Source organism: Etheostoma cragini, chromosome 23 (genome assembly GCF_013103735.1).
Source record: "Etheostoma cragini isolate CJK2018 chromosome 23, CSU_Ecrag_1.0, whole genome shotgun sequence".
Classification (NCBI taxonomy): Eukaryota; Metazoa; Chordata; class Actinopteri; order Perciformes; family Percidae; genus Etheostoma; species Etheostoma cragini.
In genome coordinates this window covers 12,836,510-12,861,035 of record NC_048429.1, presented here as the reverse complement: position 1 = coordinate 12,861,035, position 24,526 = coordinate 12,836,510, and the positions used below count along the sequence as shown (strand labels likewise).

General features: G+C 40.3%; 1 protein-coding gene and 3 long non-coding RNA genes across 5 annotated transcripts in view; 2 read left to right on the top strand and 2 right to left on the bottom strand.

Moving 5' to 3' along the window:
* The window catches only part of tbc1d22a (TBC1 domain family, member 22a), a 116,976-nt gene extending 97,662 nt beyond the window's left edge, over positions 1-19,314 (top strand). For both annotated transcript variants that reach the window (XM_034863619.1, XM_034863620.1), the window contains exons 13-14: positions 664-759; positions 18,756-19,314. In XM_034863619.1, coding sequence (XP_034719510.1) covers positions 664-759; positions 18,756-18,884 — 225 coding nt within the window. In that variant the 3' untranslated portion in view covers positions 18,885-19,314. The remainder of the gene's footprint in view (positions 1-663; positions 760-18,755) is intronic.
* On the bottom strand, positions 13,054-20,623 carry LOC117938761. Its single transcript, XR_004655477.1, has 4 exons — positions 20,543-20,623; positions 18,703-18,707; positions 14,025-14,029; positions 13,054-13,064 (listed from the first exon to the last, which is right to left on the bottom strand). It is a non-coding gene; the product is annotated as an uncharacterized LOC117938761 (long non-coding RNA).
* Positions 20,624-21,629: 1,006 nt separating this feature from the next.
* LOC117938762 lies at positions 21,630-21,954 on the bottom strand. The gene is made up of 2 exons (XR_004655478.1): positions 21,805-21,954; positions 21,630-21,749 (listed from the first exon to the last, which is right to left on the bottom strand). It is a non-coding gene; the product is annotated as an uncharacterized LOC117938762 (long non-coding RNA).
* A 581-nt stretch (positions 21,955-22,535) lies between these two features.
* LOC117938759 lies at positions 22,536-23,084 on the top strand. Its single transcript, XR_004655475.1, has 2 exons — positions 22,536-22,646; positions 22,726-23,084. It is a non-coding gene; the product is annotated as an uncharacterized LOC117938759 (long non-coding RNA).
* Positions 23,085-24,526: the final 1,442 nt, after the last annotated feature.

Below are 24,526 nucleotides of genomic sequence, written 5' to 3'. Positions count from 1 at the left end.
CTCCTCCAGGCTGGACTACTGCAATGCGCTCCTCACTGGGATCCCTGAGAGAAGCCTTCAGAAGCGGCAGTACATCCAAACAGCGGATGAAGCCCCCCCCCCCCGACCCCCACCTTTTTTATTTACATGCTCTCCATTTTTTTTTTTTTTTAGCACTTACCTGTTTTATCAAGTAGCACTTTGGGATTTGCGTAAATATTAAGTCTACTAAAAGTAGTTTGTTGTATTATTAATATTATTATTATTATTATTATTATTATTATTATTATTATTATCCTCCTCCCTGTGATAGAATTCTGGAGAAAAAATTAACTGAACAAGGATCATCTCATCATTTGTCTTTCTTCTTCTTCTTTAATGCGCCTGCTCATTGCCAAATCATAAAAAAGAGAGCACAACGAGGGGCTGAAACAAAAAGTTGTGCAAAGAAGATTTGTATCTTTCTTTGTCTCTGTTGCCCTGAAAATGTACATTTCTGGATTGTGACCATTACGCTTTGTACTCTACTTCTTTTTACATCTCTTCTTTCTTTTTGTGTAAATGGAAGATGAACTGAGCTGCTTCCCTTGCATCCTTAAGCTTCTGTTTGAACAACATAACATAGCTGTGTGTGTGAAATGTTCAGCTTGTTGTAAATCCACATTTTCATCTCTCTTTCACTAGGCTGAACCAGAGGGCTTCTCCCATTTCCACCTCTACGTGTGCGCTGCCTTCCTGGTGAGATGGAGGAAAGAAATTCTAGAGGAGAGGGATTTTCAGGTAATGTGCACACAAGACAGAGGGGGCGCCATACAGCTTTGTGTCCGTAGGCTGCCATGCACACATACTGTACATTCAGCCTTACAGGTTTTCATAGCCAGCTGGTGAAGCTGATGGTGATATACCGTTCATATCTTAATATTGATGTAAATAAATCTTGGTTGTGTGCACAAACAGCATCTGAACAGACCACCAGACTGCAGAACTGCTCATGGCCTGCATCCTTCTCCATTACCTCCCTGGTTATTAACTGGGAGGTCCAAAAGTCACTGTGAGCGCATTAGTAGACGACAGTAGACAGCTGCCAGAAGGTGACTTTAGTTGCCAGCTCACTCAGGGACCCAGCTTCTTAACAGTAGCAACACAGTATAAAAACTCTTGAGGTCTACTAGAATACATTTCCATGCATTGTTGTTCAAAAAACTTTGTTTCTTAGACTGCCTATTGCTGCAGCTCCTCTGCCTGAAACATTCTGTCTGAACTCTAGGCCTGCCTTCCTGAAAAGCCCAGTCTGCTTTGATTAGTCAGATTTTTAAGTTAATTTCAAATCAATACAGATCTTAGTGGGGGACATTTGTGTCCAGCTCAAGTCAACTAGAACATTATTTGTCCCCAGAGAGGCACTTGGTTGTGCAGCAGTGAAAACCGTATTTTGACAAGATCAAAAACACACAAGGCAATTAAATACAACATATAACAATAAGTCAAGTAAATAGTTTTGGCTAGTGGGTGTTCAAAGCGGGAACTACAAGGCAAGATCTGAAAGTCTACTGTAGGTGCAGCGGGTAGGTGCTGTCGGACAGGGTGGATTCTGCTTTTTTTAACAACTGTTTTTTAGACAAATCAGACCGACTTTTCTGCTATAGACTTGTATCACCTTTGGTCATGCATTTTCTTCATGCAGACCAACAGATGCATGAAGAATAAATTCTATAAAACTAATTCATCAGGGACAGAAAAAGCACTGCTGGCTTATTTACACAACATATACTGTATGTGTTCAATCAATCAATTGATTTGTCACATGAAATCATCTAGGGTGCAGTTCAAGTGAAATGTAATTCTGTCAGTTCCTTCAATTAGTCAGTAGTAGTGTATTATATGTGTATAATTGAATGCAGTTTAAGGCATTGGCGTCATTTCCCTGCTGCCTGCTTTCCAGTGCTTGCAAGGTGACTTTTTTTCTCACAATCTTACCCAAGTGTGACTGTGTTCTTTCCTTCTTCTTTTCCCAACTTGTTAAAGCTCATAAGGTTCTCTATTTTTCGGGACATTGCATTTTGCTGCCCTGACTAATTACCGTTACCTAAACGTATTAGAGCCTCCTTTTGTTTAGCTCTATTCTTATGATTGTGCACTGTGTGCTCATCTGTATTATGCCCACACAAGCTCACGCTTTTACAAACTATTCAAAACTATCCAAACTCCATATAGTTTTACTGACTGGCTGGCTCGCAATACAGACTACCAAGTTCTGTGCCAAGGGCAAAATATCCAACCTCATGAAGATGAGAGTAGAAGAGGAGGCGTAGAGGGAGGAGAGGATCAGGGGGGAAATGAGTGGTTGGGAAGAGGGATAGGAGACTTCAGCACAGATTAAACTTTAGTGCAATGAAGGGGAATATGAAAAGTTTGTTTTTATTTTGAGAGTACATTTATGGTTTGCCACTCTTTAGTGTAATTTTATAACCCTACAACATTATTCGAAAGACACAATGTTACAGATGATTAATTAAAGCTGACTACGCATTGAGCTGCAGTTTGCACACGCTTAATTAAGGCTTAAAGGCTGTAACTGCCTTTCGAAATGGAAACGATAAATATAGGACTTCTATATCACTGCTTTCCCGATAAAATGTAAGTTGCATTCCAGAGATGATGTTCTCTTTAAAAAAACACTAGATAGATATGCAGAGAGGAATCTTTTAGAGTAAGAAAGTCTAGAAAACATGCAGTATATTAACTTGTGTTATTCAGAAGATTCAAAAGAAATAATTCTTACAGAATCAAAAATTAATAAATGTGAGTGAAGAAGGAATAAGACCTTGTTGTATTAGAGTAGCACTCCTTGTGACTATTGCCATCATACAAGTTGTTATTACTCAAAAAAGCACAGTAACGTTGTTTTATTCAGTACTTGAATGAGAAATTACTCTTTGCACTTCAGAAGTCCTGCACATCTGAGTTTTACTGTAGCTCCCCTCAGGTGGTTCCATTGAAGAAAAGAGGGCTAAAATCAATACATTTTCAGCTGATTCAAGGGAGCTTCTACCTGGTTTTCTGTCACTCCCACCACGGACTAATCAAGAGTCTTCAAAGGCGATAGCACTCCTAGAGTTCCAGTTCTAAAGGACCTGGGTTTGAGACGGAGGCCAGTTGAATATAGCTGCTTCGCCCACTGAGTGAGACACTGGAGGCTGTCGGAGTTTGAAGATGAGGCATCAACTGACTCATCTGTTCTTACTTTCATGGTCTTCTTACCCTCTCTCAACTTTTGTCGCACTCAAGTTCAAGCTCAGATTAGATTGCTACTTTTTGTTGGATTCAATTTCAGATTGTATTTCAGATTGTTATAGGTTTTTGAATGGATTTCTGCAGCGTTTTGAGCTGTGCACACAGAAAGGCCTCGCTAACCTTTAAGTAGTTAGTGTGTCCACTCTTGCGTTGAAATGGTTAAAAAAAGAGAAAGAATTTGCATTCATGGAATTATTCATAATTTATACATGCCTTGGCAGGCATACTTGGAGCAGTCTGAGCCTGTGCAGGAGTAAGCGATGCCAGACTTGAAAATTCTAATGAATTCAGGAAGCTCCTAAACACCATCAGCTTGAAGACAGCTAGGTCAGCTTACTTTTTTATTTGCTTGATTAGAATGTGTGCACCCACAAGTATGAGAGGCTTGTGACTAAACATCACTGAAAAGAAATGTACATTTCATTTCCGCAATTATAATATCCTCCTTTCTGCTTGTCAGCGCATGGCGCTGCAGTTTGTAAAGACATTCACAGTACTCAGGCGATGAATTCTAATGACTTTGGTGATCCCCTGACTCCTTTAGCACCAACATCAGATTAACATTTCACTTTCTTACCAAAAACCTGCAACACTAATTACATTCAGCCTCACCTGCTCTTTGTGTTTAGTGCTAAAAAGCTGTGAACTACCTAAAAAGTGCTCTTTGCTGTTAATACAAACTTAACACCTCATCTATGTTTACCTGTTGTAAACTGATAAATTCAGGACTAAATACATTCCTAATAGCACCCATTAGTACGAAAGCCATCCACACACACACACACACACACACACACACACACACACACACACACACACACACACACACACACACACACACTTGTTATCCTGGCATTTTTCCTTGCCTAGTCTACAGAAAATGAGCTCTCATTGCCTATTTGTTTATGTCTTCAAGTGACGTCTGTTGTACTTAATGGAATACAGATTGTGTGTGTGTGTGTGTGTGTGTGTGTTGTCTTCCTCATTTGTCTGTATCCCACAATGAATATAAATTCAGACACGAAAACAAAGCTAACTTGTGTGCCGTTCTTAATTAATGTGAATGTTCGTGCACATTTTGGAGGTATTGTAGGGTTTGTTGCTTTGAAAGCAAATTAAACAAAATCAACTAAATATAATATAATTCGCTCAAGTACTTTTTAGATTAGTGTCGGCGAGGAAAGCTTCTCTTCTCAGCTTTAGTAGTTTAATTCCAGGAGATTTCTGCCTGGGATCCACTGAGCCTCTGGGTTCAAACGTGGGCCTGCCAGGTTCTTAAGGGCCTGTTGAACAGCTTCTTATCTTCACATGCTTTATCCAGAAACCCTCACCGCATCCCTTTTCTGGCATGTCTGTCTTTCTTTCTCTTTCTGTCTTTCTCTGTCCCTCTGATTCCCTCTCTGTTACTAATTTGTTTTACTGTTTCCTTCTGTCTTTCTTTAATTCTAATTTTTCTTTCTTTTCCCTGTGTATCTCTCCACTACTGATTCCTGCTTTTTCTTGACCTCCCTTTCTTTCCAATACTTCATCATTGATTTCATGATGAGAGGGCTCCTAGGGATGGCAATGAGAGATAATGAATCCTACGGACATTGGTATTTGCTGAGTTCTCAACAGATATCTGGTCACAATTATTTGTTCAGATATTCGTGGTTCCCAGATGATGAATCCTACTGACTTGTTTGACCCCCTGACCTGCCTTCGGCAAACTTGACATTTCTGGAATTTAGTGAAGTATCTATTGGACGGATTGCTCTAAACGTTCTTACAAATACTCAAACAATATTCAAACAAATATCTTACAAAGGAGGATAAAGCCTACTGACTATGGTAATCCCCTAAGTGTTTGTTTTTTTCAAGTGTCTTGACTATTAAATGGATTGCCATGAAATTTTGTACATGTAAAAACAATGCAACATTGCTAAAGTTTTTTACGTGCTTACAGACGTCCTAAACTCCTCTGCTTAAAGTGTGTGGTAAGACATACAATAGTATAGAGCCCTGAAACTGTCAAAAGGCAATGACCTGTTGGCAGTCAAAAGAGATTAGGATGTACAGAACCCAGTCTTGCCTTTTCATCCTACAACATGCATTCACACAAACAGCACATGCTTCCAGCAATATCATCAAGGTTTCCAACCTGTTTAAATTAATCTAATCATTATTACATTGAGCTGCATCTCCAATTTCCCCAGGCCTTGAGGCTAACGGAACTTGTAGCAGCTTGTTATCACAGCGCAACATTACTTGTTTAGTGTTATAGCTGGAAATTACAGCTTTGATTGATTTGCGCTAAGCAGAGGTGGGAATCTTGAATCTTTGCCCTGTTAAACAAAAATGAATTACTTGCATGTGGGTTTGCAATCATATTTATTCATAGAAACATTTGGCTCGGAAGGGTAAAATACTTGTTTTTGTGACAATCAAGTATCAATAACTGGGGAGGACATGTTGTTGTACGCTGTCCTCCTCTCCTACTCTTCAATGCCTAACAAATCTATCTCTTTCTCTCCCTGACCCTGTCTTTCTGCTTTCAGCACTGGTTGAAGCCTGAAAATATTAATGACGTGGCAATGTGAAAGAGACGCGTGAGTGACAGAGAGACAGAGGAGAGCAGGGAAAGGAAATGCAGCTGAACAAAAACGCTGCGTGTTTTTAATAGCGTTAAAAAGATGTTATGAAGAAACGCAACATGAGGCGGCCAGTGTTGGTTGTGTGGCACAGTGCCACAAATCAGTCTGTGTTGGAAACTTTGCTTTTCAAAGCCATGGCAACGTTTGATTGGAATTTTATAATTTCAAAATCTCAAACACAAATGTAGAAGTTGGAAATTTTCTTTTGAGATCTTTTCGTTTAAGACTTTTTAACCCTCTAATTCTGCCCAGTCACTGCAGTGTAGTTGCTCATTGTATACAAGTGTGAGCAAATTGTCTTTGATGTAAAATGTAGAATATGACAAACTGGCAAGTTACATGCTTGGGCTCCTAAGAGGGAACACGAATGATTGGTTCACTTTAATAGTTTTAATTAAAAAAATGCATGCGGAAAGTAATTTAAAAAGAATAACTCATGCATTGTTATCAAACATAGTAAGGAGAGTAACTGTGAATCTTCTCTCCTGGTTGTGGGATTGGATTGGTTAAGCTGCTAAATGGAAAGCAGGATGAGAATGGCATTCCCCAAGCAATCTGTCTTCCACCGTTCCACATCAGCTAGCACACCACTGCTAACTGCAGGCCTGGACTGCAAGAATAAGTTAGCGCGTGCACCAGCACACGCACATCTTCATCCAGTTTCTCTGTCGCTCAAAGCCACACGCTCGTAGACACGACAGCACAAACACGCATATAAACAATTTTCTCTCATGTCCGTACAGTTTTAGTCAAACATTTGCTTTTCAACACACGCTTACTGTGCATAAAGTATTGGGCAGAGGAATTCTGCAGGTTTGCTGTTTTTAGTAGGGTCAGCACCATTTCCCATTAGTCTGTTGCTACCTGCAGGCACCCATCAACTGCAGAGCTGCCTCTAAATGATTATGAAAAACCTCTGCACTCTGGTTCCTGTTGCATATGTGGAGCTGCTTGATTGTGAAGCTGTACCTCATGCTGGAAATTAGAGAATAGGCCAGTCTGCATTTATATAAAAAAAAAAAAAAGAAAAGAAACATCAAGCAAATAAGACAGGTAGAAAAGCGTTCTTCTCAGGTTTTAGCACAAATGTCAACTTGTTATGTATGCCAGAAAGAAGGGGATAATTGCCGCTTTTGCAATTTAGCCATTTTTGCAATTTGTTTCTTAAGATTACAGCCTCACAAAGGACTATTCCAGAGGGTGCACTGGCTCAAATAGGCATTCATTTAACTCATTGTAACAATTTCAACGTTTTTGTATGGTGCTTGAGTAGGAATCGTCGGCTTCCTGGATAAACTACCATTTGCTTTTTAAATCTGTTTGAAAAATGCCTGTTCAAAGTATTTGGCATGTATGATACAACTTCAGCTCATGTGCTTTGACATTGGCAGTGACGTGTAGCAGAAATGCTACATTGCAATTTCCCAGAGTTTAAAAAAAGGCACATACACTATGTACACATGCCATATTCTCAATAAATGCTGTTTGCATCTTCAATATGTATTGATATACAGCTTCTATTTACATGTTTGATTTTTATGCATAAGATTGCCTTAACATACATTATATATGACTCCCTCTACACTTGGGGAAAGAAATGTGAATTTAAAGTACATTTTCAAAAGCAAAACATATATTTACACACACACATTGCATGCCATGTTTTTAGTCTCCTTTTTTATACTATACATGTTGCCTACTCTTACACTCTTAACAATTAAGATGCAAATTGCATACAAGCATTAGTCCTTGTAATAAAAGGTGATTAAAGAAACAGCTGGGCACTTAATTATGCGTGAAATCTACCCTATTAACTTTGTAATATGTACGTTTTCCTATCCTATGATACTAGTCTAATGCATAAAATGTATTTTGATTTAGCATTTTCCTGAGTATGAGGCTGTATTATCTGTTTTTTTTTTTTTACGTCAAAGGTTGAGCGGCACGTTAAAGAATCTACAGACTCTCATTTGTGTCCATAGCAGTATTTGTCCGCATGGACGTCATGGCCATCAGTTGATCTTCTTGATCTCAGCCATCTAACCGTGTTGCCCTGAGATTTCATTAGTCAGCGTTACTGAATAGTCGGCCGTCGTGAGGATCCCCCATCGTGATTGTTAATGTTATGCCAAGCGTTAATGTGAAGGCGAAACCTATTAGTTCTGTGTAAATGGAATCTCACTGTCACTACAGTTTTTTTCCCAGAGGAGCTTTAGGAAAGAGAATGAGAGGTGGCAGAGTGAAAGAGGGAGACAAAGATTTGTTTTCAGTTTAATTAATGGTGTGTGAAAAACTGTGGAGCTTTTGTAAATGTCAGCGTCGGACCTCTGATCAGTTATGTGTGGAGAGCGCCTTGGGTTAGGCTGCCATGGCAATGAAGGAAAGGAGGGCACTATAGAGGAGCCAAAGTAATAACAGAACTATTTCAACTTATTAGTTCTATTTCATATATATATATATACTGTGTGCGTGTGTGTATATATATCTCTGACGTGACAGGACAGTGATTATGTAACTTTTATTTAAAACAGCACCTGCACATGCAATGTACTAGACCCCAATTGACAGCTTTGTAGAGCTAAAAGCACTATTAGAGAATAAAACAAATCTCAAAATCTGTTTATACGGAGTGACAAAGTATGAGGGAATTGCACTGCGGTGTTTTGCCCATCTGTTTTCTGTTTAATGTAAATATAAAGGGGAAACCTAACATGCAATCATCGTAATTTCAAATGTCAGTACATTTACAGTACAATACAATAATTATCCTCATGTCACGAGCATACTACTGCCTATATATAAATCTGTTTCTGTGCTTTGGGTGGCGGTAGCTGCAGATCACTGCCAACTTCCTTTACTACACCACTGAAGAGTTTGTTTTCCCGTTTAGAACACTACTATGACCCGTTTGTGGCTGAGGTATAGCATGATGTTTGTGCTTTCCCTGCCAATGCTCTGTATACTGATAAAAGAGAAAGACTTTGGTGTTAATTTACCCCAATCATTGTTCGAAAAAAGTTATTTTGCTTGCATGACACATTTCACAAAAGACCTTTTAAAGTTTATTTTGGGGAAAAATTGAATTGTAATTATTGGAACAAAGTGTGTCCCTGTCATGACGCCAGGACAAATGCTTGAAAACTGGAACTCTCGTGCTTTAATCAGGACATCTGGTCACTCTAGATGTTTTACTTTGCCAACACAAATGCAGCAGAGTGTTGCCAGCAAAGTAGTCCATAGGGCCCTCTACTGAAAAAAAAAAACTTTTCTCTGTCTTTACCGCAATGTATTCTACATGCAAATTAGTTTTTTTTGTCATTTTTATGATCTTGTGTGCTGAAAAGACTTCAATCATACTATAGAATCGAGCCCATGTACCTATTTTATTTAATATCTGCATGTGTGTGCATGTAAAATAGCAAGTAGCCACCTGGCAATTTCCGGTAAAGAGCTTGATCCCACCTCTGATTAATTCCATTTCCCCCCATTTATCACAACAAGAGCTCTTCATTTTCTCCCCTATAACTTTCTCCCCAAACTTGGCTGGTATCGCGCAGACCCTCTCAGGGGTTTGCAGCTTCTCTGATGGATGGCACTGTAGTCAATAGTGTAGAAAGTGAGACAAGGCCGCCCCTGGTAAACAACTTTTAATAATCACCCCTTTTGATTGAGTGCTGCGCCTGATGTGGCATATGAATCTCTTTGTGCCAAAACAATAGGAGAGAGGGGAAAAAATGAGAGGGAACTTAATATGGTAGAAGTAATTATGTAGCCTTCCACCCCATCCTGCATTTTATTCTTTGACATCCTTCTTTCATTGCTCTCCTTCCACCTCCACGCTCTCGATCACTGACAGCTAAACTTCACTTTAAAGCCAACGTGTGTGGGTGGGTACGCTGAATTATTGTTGCGTATGTTTTTGATGACCAAAGCTGCTTGGGAAGTCTGTAGTTATCACTCATGATGCAGCATCGGGTAGACATAAAGTGAGGGAGTGTGTGTTTGTGCTCAAATATGCACACAAATGCACGCAGTTTATTAGCTGTACAACTGAGACGTGTCGTTGCTCTGTTAATCAATGCAAGCACAAGTTTGCCATTGCCAAGAGTCTCCTAGAAGCATTAATCTGCTCAAAACAATTGTGTGTGGGATGATTAGCTTGCCGTCTGAGTGTCATTACTGGCATTATCATTGACTGAGCTTTATCCGCAATAGAGAAGAAAAAATAGACAGGAAGAGTTAGAGTTTTATAGCTTTTTTGCCCTAAGATGACAAAATTAAACTAGAAAAATTAAACTAAATTAAACTAGTTTCTTTGTCAGCCCATTAAGTTAAGACTTAGTTAAAAATGCCAAATAAACAACAGTATTGACCCACTTGTAAGGAATAAACAGGCTGCAGCAGCAGCAGGAGGAAGAAGTAATAGACTTTAAAGAAAAAGAGAGAAAGGAGATTTGAGGAATGGGCTGGGTCTTGAACTGAGACATAAATATTGAATTTTGGATTTAAACGCTTTTATATGCAGTCAAAGCAGGAACTGAGGCATTTCTGCTCCTGCGTTGTAGTTGTTTTCAGTGATCATGAACTCTTGATTAGGGTGCCATTAACCTTTCTGAACTTGGCAGTGGATTACAGCTTGAGAAAAACGGTTGAGGCACTATTTTTCTTTTGTAAAATTTAGTATGTTGAAGTTTAGAGGGCCTCTTCTCTTCATGGTAAGTGCCCATTGTACTGTTCATGTTGCCAATTTTGCTGAGCAGTTGTCAGCATGGTATTCAAAGCGTAGACCCATAACAAAAACGCATTGCAGTGGATTGGCTCATACAATTCTGAAGTGGTTTTGCATGTTTGAAACAGTGTGAAAACAAAAGTGTTTTGGGTGGTGATGGCTGAAGCAAAAGGGTCAAATGGTTAAATATTGACTGCTCTTGAGCTTTGAAGTTGTGGATGCTGAAAAGTGAGACTACTCAAGCAGAGTAAAATATCACCATAAATGCTTCAATACACAGAGGGAGTACAGACAACTGTTTTAGTACTCAGATTGCTTCTGGCTGCATTTTTTTGAAGAGGTTATGAACTTGTCATCGGGCTGGCATTGACTGGTACAGGATGGGTGCAAGACTTAAGCCCGCTGACTGAGCGTAAACTGATGGGAGTCAAAAAATTCAACGTATTCATAGAATACTATCTATTAACTCAATAATTTTTTGGGTTTCAATTAAAACCCTTAAAATACATAATTCTGCAAGGTGTTAGGTAGGGGTATCCAAACAATAACCTCAACACTTACACCCACACTTTTGGTTTCATGCGTACTCAAAGCTTTCAACTGTTTGTCATCCATTCTCTTTCACACTCCCACAGTATTCAAATTACCAAAGGTTGAACCCCCATCCCACACGTCCCCGTATCTTTTCCCTTTCATAAAAAGACATGGATGGACTTTATGAATTAGTTTGGTTTACACAAGCGTGGACTGGTGTCGACCTACTGCTCGCGAAAAATACATGAATGTTAAATGAGACCATTTTTTTTAATCGTGCATTCATCTTTTTTTTTCTCCAGGACTTTCCAGGGATGCATGGAATTGACTAAAACAGTGCCTTTGATTGCATAAGTCATCATATTTCACTACTAACAGTGCTTTTCTCCCATCGCTTTGTCAGTGCAGTCTGTAAGCGGGCAGCTCTGGGTTTATAACATGCTTGTTTTGCATCTATTTCAGCATCATTTTGCAGGTCAACTACGTGTTCTTTACATTGCTTCTGTTACTTGAAAACATGCTGTTGGACTTGAACTTTTTTCATGCTGTTTTTTAGGATTTAGAAATACTGTTCCTAAACTTCCTGCCAAAACAGATCCAATGATCAAATTTCCATGGATATCATACAAAATACACATTATCGTAAGCAAAGCTGTGAGCTGAATCACTTGTAGCTAAGTTAAGGATTAACGGATGACTGCTTGGCGCTCCCACAACCTGATAACCCGTTGGCAGAACAGTGGGATCATTTTTTACTTCTGCTTAGATGTGGCTAACTGCAGTAATGCGAAAATGCAAGAGACAGCTTAAACCACCCCCCTTGGCCCAGGTACAAAAAGAGAACTCCTCTAGAGACAGCTGTTGACATTTCCAAGACAAAAGACAGGCGAGGTGTGAATGTGTCTCCGTTTTCTATCCACTTTAAACTGAACCAGACACGCCTGCACTGCACAGTTCCCTTGAATAAGCGTTACTTTAACAATGGAATTCATTTGTACTGCATGAATAATTTGCTATTGCTGTTTTAACTGCGGTATAGTAATATAAAAGGAAAAATAAAGTGATCGGCATGCATGTATGATGGCATGAATCTTGGGTACTTTGGGTCCTTAGCATGTATGTTTTATCCATTTGGGTATAAGGATGTCATCAAAACTGCTAAAGCTTTGGAATGACTGATGGTAAACATGTAGTGTTGTGGGCGATTAAATTGCGACTTCATGCTGGTAGCGTTATCTGAAAACAGAAACATAAAAATATGTTAATTGAAACATCTGCTGGATTAAAACCCAGTATAGGAGACTACTAAGAGCATGATTGGAATGAACAGAGGTGTAACTGGCTGCCACTCGGCAGGTGGCTGTTTGGCGGGAAAGTTAATAACACAACTTTCTCTAACTTTCAAGATAATATACATTTAAAATGCTGAAATAAAACTAGAGCTGCAAAGATTTACGGATTAGTCAATTAGTTATCAGCTTTAAAATGAATTAGCAACTATTTTGATCATTGATTAATCGCCTTGAGTGATTTATCATGAAAAAAATAAGTTGATATTTCTATTATTCCAGCTCCTTAAATGTAAATGTTTTCTAGTTTAATCACTCCGCTGTGACAGTAAACTGAACGTCTTTGAGTTGTGGACAAAACAAGACATTTGAGGGTGTCTACTTGGGCGTTTGGAAAACACTGGTCCACATTTTTCATAATTTTCTGACATTTTGTAGACCAAACAACAAATCAATCAAACAAGAAAGTAATCGACAGATTCACTGACTATGCAACTAATCGTTGCAGCTCAATAAAAAGTAAATAAAAGTTGCAGCCCTAATTAAAAGCCTCATGGCTTTAGCTGTGGAAAGCTCCACTGCCATAGAGTGCTTTAATGTGCCATGCTGCAGCTCAAGCGTTCTGCATCCGCGGCAAAGGTGCGCCTGTTCTCGCAGCAGGGTGGGACACTTCTGAGTCCCGCTACTGTATTAATCCACTGAGCTTTTAACCGGCCAACCTTTTTTGCAAGACAACTTGGCATTGCCATCAGCTCTTACCTCCGTATGCTACAGTACCCCACTCCTACATTAGCACCCACTGCTTGCCAGAGTGCCCATTTTGTGTAATTATACAAACTACAGCAAGCTAATGGCCCTGACAGAGCCGTGCCTAGGCCCATTACACCTCAGGGTGCTGCAAAACACCATTACCACCACCGGCATCCTGGAGTGTTTGTGCACGTAGGTGGCAGTCCGCGTGCGATCAACCTCATCTCTCGGTGTGCGTTCATGTAGATGTGTTGGTTGAAGGAGGTTGGAGGTGGGACGTCAAAGAAACACAGCAGCTACTACAGACGGTTGACATTTTTAGCCACAAAAGTGTATCTGTTGATATATTTGTGAGCACCACACCTGTCATCTCTGCCCCATTAATTTCTTCTGGGTTTTTGTCGCACACTGTGGGAAGCTGTAGTTGACACCACAGGAAAGACAGCAAGGCGCCTTGCAGGACTTTGGGCACTCATTGTACTTCACTTAGCACCATGTCATTCTGCCAGCAAATAGACTGTTTGGTTCACAGGAAGAGTGGCCTTTAAGTAAGTGTGTGTGTGGGTGTCTGTCTGTCTGTCTGTCACTTTATTAATAGCATTTGAAGTATTAATTCTCTCTGACTCCATTTTAAGCTTCCACTCTTATAGCCATCACTAACTCACATGCATACATACCATAGTTTTATTTAACCCAATATTCGCACTCCAAACTTTCCTGGTAGAGCAAATATTAAGAAATGTGGCATCTTCATGTTTATCAGCCGTGCTTTTCCTCAGGTTATTGTGTGGCATTTGTTTTACTTACTCCACACACCCACGCTTAGTTCTCAGAGTAAAACAGCAGCTAATTCTCATTCACCTAAAGGGGAATATTTTCCACTGAGCATTTGCGGCTTTACAAATGGGAAGTGGAGATGAGGATGGAGCGAATTAAATCAGCTCGCTCCGGTCGGTTCAGATTAAAACAATAGCTACACACACAAGTAAATTTCCCTTGCCAGTTGGCTCTCTGTGTAACCATTATGTTGTCCCATTTACTTTTTGAAGAAAGAGCATGAGTCTACTCTATTGACAGTCTGCTTTCCCTTCACTATCAATAGCCATTAACCGCTTTAAGCCTAGCCAAGCGTAGGAGACGGAGAGCTAATTGCCTTCCTTTAGTAGCATACTGTATACAGTATAATGGTGGATCAATGTGTTCTCAGTATTGTGGGATAAATAGATATTCACGCCTAAATAACCACAAGCCCCCCCCTCATCACCACCACCACACACACAGACACACACACACATAACAAGGCTAATTACACACACACACTCACACACACATCGCCGTCTCCTTTTTTTCTGTCTCGTCTGTACCTTTAATTTACTGTATCATCTCTTTTACTGATTTCTTCCTATTCCACAGAGACACCAAACACCCTGGATTGCACAGATTCCTTATCCCTTCTTTTTTTTTTTTCGCACGCAAACGCAACACACTCATTCACACAGACACTCGTGGCCTCTCAGCGTTGAGTTTTGCCACCTGTGTGGAGTGGAGTGAGTGCTGAGTTCTCCCCCCTGACAACAAGATGTATGCAATTAAACCGTATTAAAGTCATTAGCCCAACAGAAGTGATAGCCAGCAGATGGTTACCTCGCAGAAATATGCTCCTAATGAAGCTCCTCAGTCACTATGGGTGTGTACTTTTGGGGTTGTACCATTTCAAGCAGGAATTGATTTGACGGCGGTTGGTCCATCTCCTTTAGCATAGCAATTAGTGCCTTTTGATGATTTATTTAAAATATCCCGTCTACTACTTGTCCATCTTTACTCTGTAAAAGCAAAAAAACAGGACATTTTCTGTATGAGGACTGGCCATAAGCTCTCTATTAATATCAGACGGGGTCTCTCTATGTACAGCTGTCCTAACATGGAGGAACGTTCAACAAGAAGTTATACTCTACTCGGATGGTGTATTTTGTTGTCCTTATTTACCTACTTCCGCTTTCTTCTATTTAAATGAAATATTTATTTGTAATCAGCTTAATGTGCCTGACAGATGTTCAGCAGGATATCTGATATATGCAGTTCAAACCTTTTTCTTTGTCTTTAGCACCTGAAAGTTTTCCTGTGAGCGGATATAACCTAATCATAAATACGCGATGCATGACATACATACATTGTGTGGACACGCAGTCCTTTAGCTGTGAGCGACGTTGTTGCATTTGGAGTGTGTGCGTACGTGTGAGTGAGTGATGAAAAGAGGAGCGCTGATGGAGATGCTCTATTGAATACAGATGACAGAAAAGCGAGCTGAATTCTGATCAGACTTCCTTTTCTCTTTCCTCCGCTCGCCATCCCTCAGAGCGAAAAAACTTCAGAGCAGGGTGTCTTTCTGAACCAAGGGGGATGTTATTAGGTCAGTCTTTTCAAAGTCAAGGTCCAGGTCTTCTTCACAAAGGAGCCTCCACAACAGTGCTTTTTTTAAAACTGTAGAATTAACAAGCAGCAGGATTTTGAGGATAATGATATGGAGCTGTATTTTAGGGAGAATCAGAGTTTTGCTTTATATTTTGACAACGCCGTCGTTTTAGCAGCGCTCTCTCACCGCATGTGAATTTTTAAAATACTCCAACAGGCTTTGAACACATTTCAAGGGCCCACGGCTAACAAAAGTCAGTCAACAAAATAATCACCTTCTGCTCTTTTAGTTAACAACACATTTTAAAATGTAGGATGTCAAAACTCCTCGTTAAGTTATTCAGAAGGCGGAGGTGAAACACAGCTGCAGACAAATCTGTAAAATTTGGCTAGGATAGCAGCTTTGAGCTTAATTAGTCGAAAAAAACTTGTACTTTTCCCCCTTTTCTTCAGAATACAAATGCTTTTTGTTGAAAAGTCATCAGGGTCGTCTCACCGGCTCATTAAAAAACTGCGAGAAAGGAAAAAAATTAATGGAGTCAAACGCCATCAATTTAAAATGTAGGAGGGTAAAATAATACAAAGTGCCTCGCTGTAGTGTCTTTACCCACGTACAGTTTTGTGTGGTTTGACTTTCTCAGCAGTTGTAGACAGACGAGGGTGGAATATGCATTGGAATTTGTAAGTAATTCGACAGTGTTAAAATTCTTTTTGCTACAGGGTCCTTTCGGACGGCAGCAAACTGCTCAGGAGTCAGATGAGTGTAGACACCCGAAGACCCGGCGTGATTTGTCCTTCGATGTGATTATTAACACCATGATTGGTTGTAAACCCTGTTGTCACGGCAATGATTTCAGCCTTGATGATGAAAACTCCTGGGACACTGATCTATAGCATATGAACACACTCTCTCACACACACACACTCATACACACACACACACACACACACACACAATCAGTCTATCTCACTGCTATCCCGTCTCATTCCCCAGGAATTAGTTGGCGAGATTGAAGTCACTTGTGTGTGTGAGGGTGTGTGTTGCTGTTGTCTGTCGTCTTACTTACATAGTAATGTACAAAACAGGAATCTGGGGAAAGACTTAAGCTCCACTGAATTGCACTTGACACTTTATTCCTTCTTTCCAGATTTTGTTTTTCTCCCCCGTACCCACACCTTCCTCTTTAACTTCTTTCTCGCTCACAGCTGTTATTAAACCACTTTGACTGACTTAATAACATCTGTGTCACACTCAAACACAGGAACACAGAAAGCAAATCCAACTGTGCCTGTCTGCTACACTAGCATTACCCCAAAGGGTGTACTTTGTGGGATCCCAATTGCAAGTGCAGCCTGTAATAATACTTTGCGCTGTAGTTGCATTTGGTTTTTAGTTTTTCTGGGCCCCATTCGTACCTGGTATTGCCATACGATATCTGTGTACTTTAAACAGATAATGACATCTGATCACAGGCCTTTGCCTTTGCTGGTACTAGTCAGTGTTATCTGTTGTGTCCTCATTTAATGTTCCAATGTCCCAGGATGTGACCAGACAGATAGATAACAGAATGCAATAAAGACCTGAAGCTGAAGTAGTTTTTCATTGCCGTTGAACAAACTGTAAATTGGAAAGAAACACACAGGAGAGTTACATAAAATACACTAAAATGTTGCCATTTTGACAGCACTTTATGTAATATTTTATTACATAGCTCCATGTATGATGGATGGAAATATGCAAATCAGGTAGGTGGTCAACAAACATGTCAAGATGAAGGAAAGCAATGCTGCGGATGTGGATTCTGCTTATTTTTCCGTTGCTGAGAACAATGGTTGCTAGTGTGCTACTTTTTCAACGGGTTTGAGTTGAGAAATACTAGGAAGATAAAGAGTTAGGTGTCCTTTCAATTTGTTAGGTGGATTTTAGTTTTTCATGATTGCATCCTAGCTGTGTTATTTGATCCCAGTGACAGCTGATTGCCGCCAGATGTTCGTGGCCCATCGCTGAACAGAGAAGATCTCCAGGTACAGATTGCATGAATACCAGGTGTAAATAAGGGCTCGATCTTAACACCAGTACTTAAATTAAGGCTGCAGCTTGCAATTATTTTCATGGTCAAGTAATCAGTGGATTATTTACTTGAGTTATCTTTCGGTTGTTTGATCATCAAACATGAGAAAATAGAGGGTAAAGATAGCCATTGCAATTTCCCAGAGCAACAAGGTGACATCTTTGTCTGACAAACAGCCCTAACAATATTCAGTTTACAATAAGATAAAACAGGGGTAAAAAAAAAATCATCACAATGGAGAAACTGGGATTAATGTTTGCCATTCAGGTTTGAAAAATGACTAAATTAAATGATTAGTTTTGAAAACGGTTGCAGATTTATTTTCTGCAGACAAATAAGCTCTAATTCTCACTCTCAGTCAATAGTACACATAGTGTACAACTTGGTTCTTGGTGATAAACAGGAGATTCACAATGCCAATGTTAGAGTCTGATCCTGACCAGAACCCATGCTGCTGAGTTTGTCAGTTAGACAGTTGGGTTTTTTAACTGTATAGTATAATGAAATATATCACCTAAAGACTTCCCCTCTCTTTCTTTTCCTGAATGCGTTCTAGTTACCTCGGAACTCGGAGCTGGAAGTGACATTGCACCCGAGTTGAATGCGTTATATTCACACGTCAGATTTTTCACTGTGGGGTTAGCTCTAGCCCGATTAGCCATTGTTAGCAATACCAGTTGATAACACATTACGCTGTTTTTTGTGTCCATGTCCACAGATATAAGATGGACACTACTGTGTGTACAACTGATTTAGTGAGACGCATGTGCTAATAACTGTATGTTACCACAGTTTTGACTACTGTTGATGCACAGGGCAGCCACGTTGGATTTTGAGCTTGGGGTACTTGGAGGTTGACCGACTTCCAAGCTCGGAAAAAGTTCAGGGTTCAGGGGGCGTGTTTCCGACGGAAAATTGACGTCCGTTTACAAATGGAACACGCTGTTATATTGCCTTCTCACATCTGTTTGATGTTTCTCCTCAACTCATCTCTGTTCTTCCACTTGCACTTCCACTTTATATGTCCTCTTTTCTCTAAAACCTGTTTTCTTTTCCCCAACAGGGTCTGATGATCCTCCTGCAGAACCTTCCCACAATGCACTGGGGCAACGAAGAAGTGAGCGTACTGCTGGCTGAAGCCTACAGGTTGAAGTTTGCCTTTGCTGACGCGCCAAACCACTACAAGAGATGATAAGCGTGGCTTGCTGCAGCTGCTCCTCTTCTTCTCCTGTTCTTGCTCCTCCTCCTTTTTATTACTTCCTACCTGCTCTGCAGTTGTCTACTGAACTTAAAGGCCTCTTTTCCTTCAGGGAAGGACGGCCCTTTTTCTTAACCTCCGTTCCCCCATATTGCCCAATGGGCCTTTCAGCTATTAAGAGATTTGGATCAACCAATGACTGGGAGGACAAGCGGTGTAGCATTTTTAAAATATTGATGGTGGGGCTTTTTTTTTTGTCTTTCTGATCAGCTCTGAAATGTGCTCTCCTTCAGTCCAATGCAGAACGTTCTTCAACACCGAAGGCCACAACTTTTTATTAGAGTTTGGTCCGCTTAAGTACAACCTCAGGCCTGATGCAGGACCACGAGCTCAGCGCTGCCGGGAGGTTAGTCTTGCTCAGAAAAAAAATGCCAATGGCAATAGGTTGTTTTTTGTGTGTCCTGAGGCCAAAATGTGACCTTTTTTCAGTTTGCGAAGACAAGGAAAGATAGCAAAAGGGCACAGTGCTGGATGGTTTACATATCTGAGCCCGCTCTCCTGGTCACAACACCACCTGAAGGAACATGACCTCTCCTGTTCTTTTTTTTTTCTTCTTTTTTCTCCCGCTGCGTGCCGAGAGGGGGACCGTTTGTTTTCCTTCATGACAAACTAGCAGTAGGACTTTACAGAGAGACAGTCTGTGAGGGGAAATGTGTCTCCCTCCTCCTACAAACCACAAACACCAACCCAATCCCTTTCCCCTTTCCCCAGTCCTCCCACCCACGCTGCAGAGCCCACGCAGATCCACATCACTAGGGTTGGGCATCGTTTGGATTTTAACGATTCTGATTCCAATTCTTCCTTTCGATTCTGGTTCTAATCAATTCTGATTCTTTGAGGGGTGGAGTTAAAATGGGTCACATTCTTAATTCACAAATAAGAAGGTTTTATTTTAATTCAATGGTGGGTTGCAGGTTTCCCGGGCTTTTTCAACTTAAAATAAAGCCACACTAGAGAGCCGCTTACTGCGCTCCATGGCTGCAACACAAGCGCCTGCGCTACGGAAACCAAAACTTGGTCATATTAAATTGAGAAGCAATGATCGGATTTGAAACCAAATCCGATAAATGATTCCATTAAAGAAACAATTCTACTGGAATCGTCATTTTTAAAACATTTCCCAGTAGGAATCGGTTCTCGATGCCCAATCCGAGACATCACAGACAATAATAAGCCATTTGGAGGAAGAAAGCTACTTTTTCCCCCACTCAACCTGCTTATATATGAAATGGCCATGTCTTATCTTTTAACCCCCCCTCATCTCTGTACCCAGGACTACCTCAGAACACACAAGTGTTAAAACCTAGAAATCCACATACCGGTACATACATTTACGCATATTTCGTTAAATTTAGAAACGTACACACATCAGTACGGGGGCAAAATAATCTGAATTAAGTTAAATTCCAAAATGGAATCATCTAATGGAAGCTAAGTTAGGATATTTAAAGTGCTTCTTCACAGGGTTGTTTTTGAAGTAGGATCCAAATGAACAAGTTTGCCTTAATTAAGATACAATCTGTGTTTGTGTACTTTCCCTTCCTCTTTTGTCTTTAAGGCCCAATTTTTATTGGTGGAAAAAAAAAAGTGACATATGTTGTCCGGCAATATGGGTAGAAAGAGTCTTTGATAGTTTGCTGAGAATTGGCCTTAGGAGTCTCTCATTGGATAGTTTAGTGATTCCTTCAGCAAGCAGAAATCCAAATAAAACACTTTGATTAAATATTCTCCATAAAGTAGCTCCACCTTAAAAACTTTAAATCAAGTTATGGCAAGAGGACACCAGTAAGGCCGTTTGCGCTGACCTCAGCCTGATTCTTCTTATTCCTTCCACAAGGCCTTCCTGGTCACACAGGTGAAAGCAGCGGGTGCACGGGTGTTTTTCTGCAGCTTCTTCATTTAAGGAAGTCTTGCACCTTTAATATAATAATCAAAAAACAAATTACACATGTTTTTTTCAAATTGGTTCTCCTAATTGAATCATGTGTATCCGGCACCAATATCAGTTTCGATATCCTTCAGGTGGTTAGGGTTTAGCGTGTCGCTGTCTCTTTTCCCTGCCCTGTGTAGCAAAATTTGTGTTCATTTTTATTTTCATAATACATTTTTTATTTCACAAGGGACAGACCTTTTGTTGTTAATAATAATTTAACAAAACAAAAATAGACCAGAATCATGGCTTTAAATATCAATGACCGACACAGATAACAATTAAATTCACCCTTTAATGTGAAATACGTTTGCATATAGCGAGGTGCACATAACTGAACAAAAACAGCACGGGCATTAAAATAGAACCTTAATATTCTTGTGCACAGGACTCTCTGATTAACATCGTCTTAACAACACCTTTGTCTTTCTCCTGTCTTTGTTGCTCTATTTAAGAGCACTTGGGATATTTAACCCAAAGTCAATGGCACCATATTGGTGTAATGTTAGGGGATTGGGGAGAGGGGGGCAAAATCAGACATTCATGACATAACACGTAGCTGTTAACGTCTAGAGCCTCCTGTTGCGACTCCGCCAGGATCCATTATTGTCACCCCAGCCCACAAAGACGGTGTGCGTAGGTGTGTGAAGGGGAGATGGAAGCAGAGAGGGAGGGGGGGGGTTGTTTCTTTTGGAAGTTTCAGCGCTTTTTTCTGTGAGAGCTGTCAGTCTTTGATCACACTTGGGATCTTTTTTTATCCAATCTGCACCAGTCTCACAAGTCCATCATCTCCTCTGCTCTCTGACGAGGAAAAACTGCACTTAATTTAAAAGTCTATAGCCTTTTTTCCCCTTCCTCTCTCTCTCTCTCTCTCTCTCTCTCTCTCTCTCTCTCTCTCTCTCTCTCTCTCTCTCTCTCTCACACTCTTTATGTATGAGATTTATTCTTTCAATTTCACAATTTACAGATTTCTTTTACATTTCTGGTTTTATGTTGTTATGCTTACAAGACAAGCCTATGAAGTTGTGCCTGACTCTGGAGACACGAGACAATGTCTTGGTGATTTTTTTGACCTCTAATGAACCTGAAAGGTTCTTGATTTCTGGAAGCAATAGTATCACATTTTGCATTTGCCGGGAAAAGACAGAAACTATCCTTTTGTTCGTGCACATCTATTTTTTGGGGTGTGTTAGCCAACAACATGAACTGTTTAATATCGTAACACTCTGGGCCTTTTTAAAAGTTCAAACTCGGCAAATGATGCTTGGCTTTACCCCTCCCCCCTGAACATCGACCGGAACTATAAACAGCACGCCTGTCGAGATTTGGACTTCACCACATGTTGAAGCGGTACGCATAAGGATGTAGTGAGGTGGTTTTTTTGTTTTTGTTTTTATATAAAAGACTTTCCAAAACCAAAAACACAAGAGGTAAAAGTATAAGGAACTCTTGTTTACCACGTACAGTAGTAACCTAGAGTTTCCTTCACATCATTAGCTAACTACATTAGTTGGTGCGGTTTCAAGTTATCAAAAAATCCCAAAAAAATAGGGGATGCCTGACACAACTAATAATGTGGGAGGTTGACAGCAACTGTGCTTTCTGTGAATGTGTGTGTGCGCACTTGTGTAAGTCATGGGCAAAGGAAGCAGACTTGTAGACTTGCCTAGTTTGTGAAAAGAGATGGTTTAATAAACAAAGGCCCATTCACATGCTGCCAATCTCAAATTTGCCTGCCTGTAACCCGGTCTTCTCCACACACACACGTCTCCATGGTGATGAAGGCCTAGGTTTTATCTGGCTGGAACCCATTTTCTATTAGCACACTCACACACACACACACAGACACACAGACACACACAAACAAGCTTCTACATTTTTTGAAGCATCTTCAGGAGTGTATCATTAAGTAACATTTTCAGCTGCTTTCATTTCATGTAGTTTTTTTTCTTCCTCCTTGCTCTGCGTGTCCAAACATTAAAATACGTTTATGAAAAAAGCTGAAAATAATTTCCTAAAAGACATTGGGGGCGGCCCCAATGCCTTTGGCCTCTTGAGAACTCAGAAAGAATCTTATAATACTAGAATGTGGGTGACAGGAGTCTTGGTTCTTGAATTTAAAAAATGTACAGAGAAGATTTTGAAACAAAAAACTGTAAATAGAAAGTGTAAATAAATCCTATATATGACAAAATTGCTTTGAATAAGGCGTCAAGGTTTGTATCTACATGTGTTTTCTTAAAGTGTACTGTTCTGAGCTGTGTGTGCATGTATGAGTGGCAGATGGAGGATATTGGCTAAAGATTTCATGTGTGATTGCAGTCAAACTGAAGGTATGTTAAATTACAGTCATGTGTTCCCCAGCGAGCTGAGAAGGAAGTTCTTTATTTTGATGAAAATGCAGAAAATAATGCGATACCGTTTCTGTGCATGCATTAACCAGTGCAGCAAGCAGGCCACGGCTAAAAGCTGTGCTAATTTGCCACATGTAGGTAATTGTATCGGGGGGGTTCTCAGAGGAGGGGAAGGAAACGAGAAGACAAAAACCAGAACCAGGCTGCATACATTTGCAAATGAGAGAACATACACGTACTGTACGTGCACGTGTGTGTGTGTGCGCGCTGCCCACAGTAGTCGCTCCCTCGCGCTCGTTAGGCTGACTGATGTTCACACAGGCAGCCAATTATGGAGTGGCGGTCACCGAGGACTCCAGTCACTTCATGGGAAATTAAAAATACATTAAAACAAACAATGGTCGCAGGAAGGGGCCCGTTTGTGCACATTTGCGCACGCATACACACACGTAATTTGTGAAGAAAGATGGAAGAGGTGCCAACAAAGAACCAGCTGGAGCACACCTTGAAGCTAAAAAGATATAGTGCGAGTATTAGCTAAATCAACTTTTCCTTTAGTGTTTTCCTCACGGCCGTTTTCCTCTCTACATATTGTAGCTGTTTGCTATTTATTTGTACAGTATATCACTGTTCTAGTATCAGCCTTTGCAGTTTACCTCCCAATGCCCTCCTAACTCCACCAATTTACAGGCCTATAAACCACCACTTGCCAGCGTGAGTCCTTTTCATCAAGGGCTCACACACTGGCAAATGGTACAACATCCTGGGATCGCTAAGGCAGAAATGTCAAGGCAGACTTCACGGCATTTTCACAGAATTTTAAGGCCGTGTCTGAAATCAATTTCCTGATTCAATTTTTGGAAAGAGGGGTTGCACAGCGACGGCATTATTGTCACAATGAAGGATAACACACAGATTGCGGATGTCTCCGGAGAGGATTTTATATGTGCTGTGGAGGCACTGGCAACTGTGATGTTAATCAGTTTCAATTTCAAGTTTGTGCCGAGGCAACGGAGGGAAAGAGATATGGTGCGATGGATGGAAAATTATTTCTGGCTGCTTAAAAGTCGCATAATTAAAGTTGGTAAAAAAATATGTACACAAGCTGCAACGTTTCTTTGTATTGGTTTTATTTCCTCAAGTCATTCTGGGCCTTTCCTCAAAGCAAGAAATGTTTTCATCTTTTTTTTTTCTTTTCTTTTTTTTTTCTTTTTTGCAGGCCTTTCGTGGGATTCATAAGAGTTCATACTTTTCTTGTCACAACCAACAATTTTAAAAGAGGTCGAAACTCC